The sequence below is a fragment of the Orycteropus afer genome, unplaced genomic scaffold (assembly GCF_000298275.1).
Source record: "Orycteropus afer afer isolate SDZICR_OR568_19922 unplaced genomic scaffold, OryAfe1.0 scaffold00145, whole genome shotgun sequence".
Classification (NCBI taxonomy): Eukaryota; Metazoa; Chordata; class Mammalia; order Tubulidentata; family Orycteropodidae; genus Orycteropus; species Orycteropus afer.
This window is the reverse complement of record NW_006921732.1, coordinates 8047239-8048533: the sequence shown is the minus strand read 5'-3', so window position 1 is coordinate 8048533 and position 1295 is coordinate 8047239. Positions and strand designations below refer to the sequence as shown.

General features: G+C 46.1%; 1 protein-coding gene across 1 annotated transcript in view; it reads right to left on the bottom strand.

Annotated features, from left to right (window-relative positions):
* The window catches only part of LEXM (lymphocyte expansion molecule), a 23303-nt gene that overhangs the window by 1154 nt on the left and 20854 nt on the right, over nt 1-1295 (bottom strand). Inside the window, exon 9 of the mRNA XM_007945951.2 lies at nt 1052-1177. Within this exon, the coding sequence (XP_007944142.2) occupies nt 1052-1177 (126 nt within the window). The remainder of the gene's footprint in view (nt 1-1051; nt 1178-1295) is intronic.

Here is a 1295-nt window from a genome sequence, read left to right as displayed (position 1 = left end):
GTAACTATGGGGAGGAAGTGGGAGGGGAGCTGCTGCATTGTAAATTTTGGTCAATGACATGAGACAAAGTATATGTGAACTGCTGTATGAAAAATGAATTTACTCTGTAAATCTTCACCCAAATCCTAAAAAAAAAAAGTATGCCACTAGAAATCAGGATAGGAACTACCTGCCTGGGGGATGGGCATGAGGGGTTCCTGGGGTTCTGGAATATGCCATTGAATGTTCTGGGTGGTTGTTACACAGGTAAGTCCTCTTTGTGACAATTTTTGAAGCTGTTCACTTAAGATTCATGCATATTTCTGTATGAATATCAGACTCTAAGGAAAGTTGCTTTAAAAACTGAAGGTAGGGATTTAGAAACAGAATGAGGTATAACTGCAATGAAGAAGGTACGCACATTGTAAATACAAGAATTTTCCTATTGCACGTGAACACTAACAAACTAAAGGTTACATACATGAGGATGGCTGTCTTGAAAGAGGGGCAAGAGGGCAAAAGTGGGAGAGGACAGAGGCAATAAAGAAGTGAAACAGGAGAAGGCCTTGCTCAACCAGGGATGAACAATGTGCCTATTCTACCAGCTACCTCTCACCCCAAGACAAAGCAAAGAGAGGATGGAGGAAGGGTTTCTCCTGGGAAAGTAGAGTGGGATGCCTGGAGGTGATGGTCCTTACTTAGCACAGTGGTTGTCAAAGTGCGGTCCCTGCAACAGCATGGTTGGATCACCTGGGAACTTGTTAGAAATGCAAACTCTCAGGCTCTGCCCCAGTCCTACTGAATCAGAAGCTCCTAGCCCAGTGATCTGTGTTTTAACAAGCCCTCCAGGTGATTACAATGTGATCTCAAGTTTGGGAAGCACTGCCTTCGAGAAATAAGAGTGAGTGGATGTCAGATCCCTTGGGAAAAAAAGATGAGATCCAGGCTCACTCAGAGTTTCCAGAAGGCAATAAGGGTTTGAGCTGTCTGTAGAGACAGGAGAAGCTTCCCTTCCCATCACCATATATTTCTGTCCTCGGGCACCCTACTCCACCTGGGCAGACCCACTCACCCAGCTTCCCAAAAGCGTCTGGTAGGCATTTATGCTAATCCGCTTCGAGGACATCAGGAATGGTGGCCGGTTGACATGTTTACGTTCCATCGTGTGCTCAACTGATGTACTGGGACCAGAAGCGGCCTAAGAGTAAGGTTGTTGCTGTTGTTGTTGTTATTTGCCGTCGAGTCGGCCCCGACTCATAGCGACCCCACCTTTGGGTTTCCGAGGCAGTATCACTACGGAAGTAGGATTGCCAAAC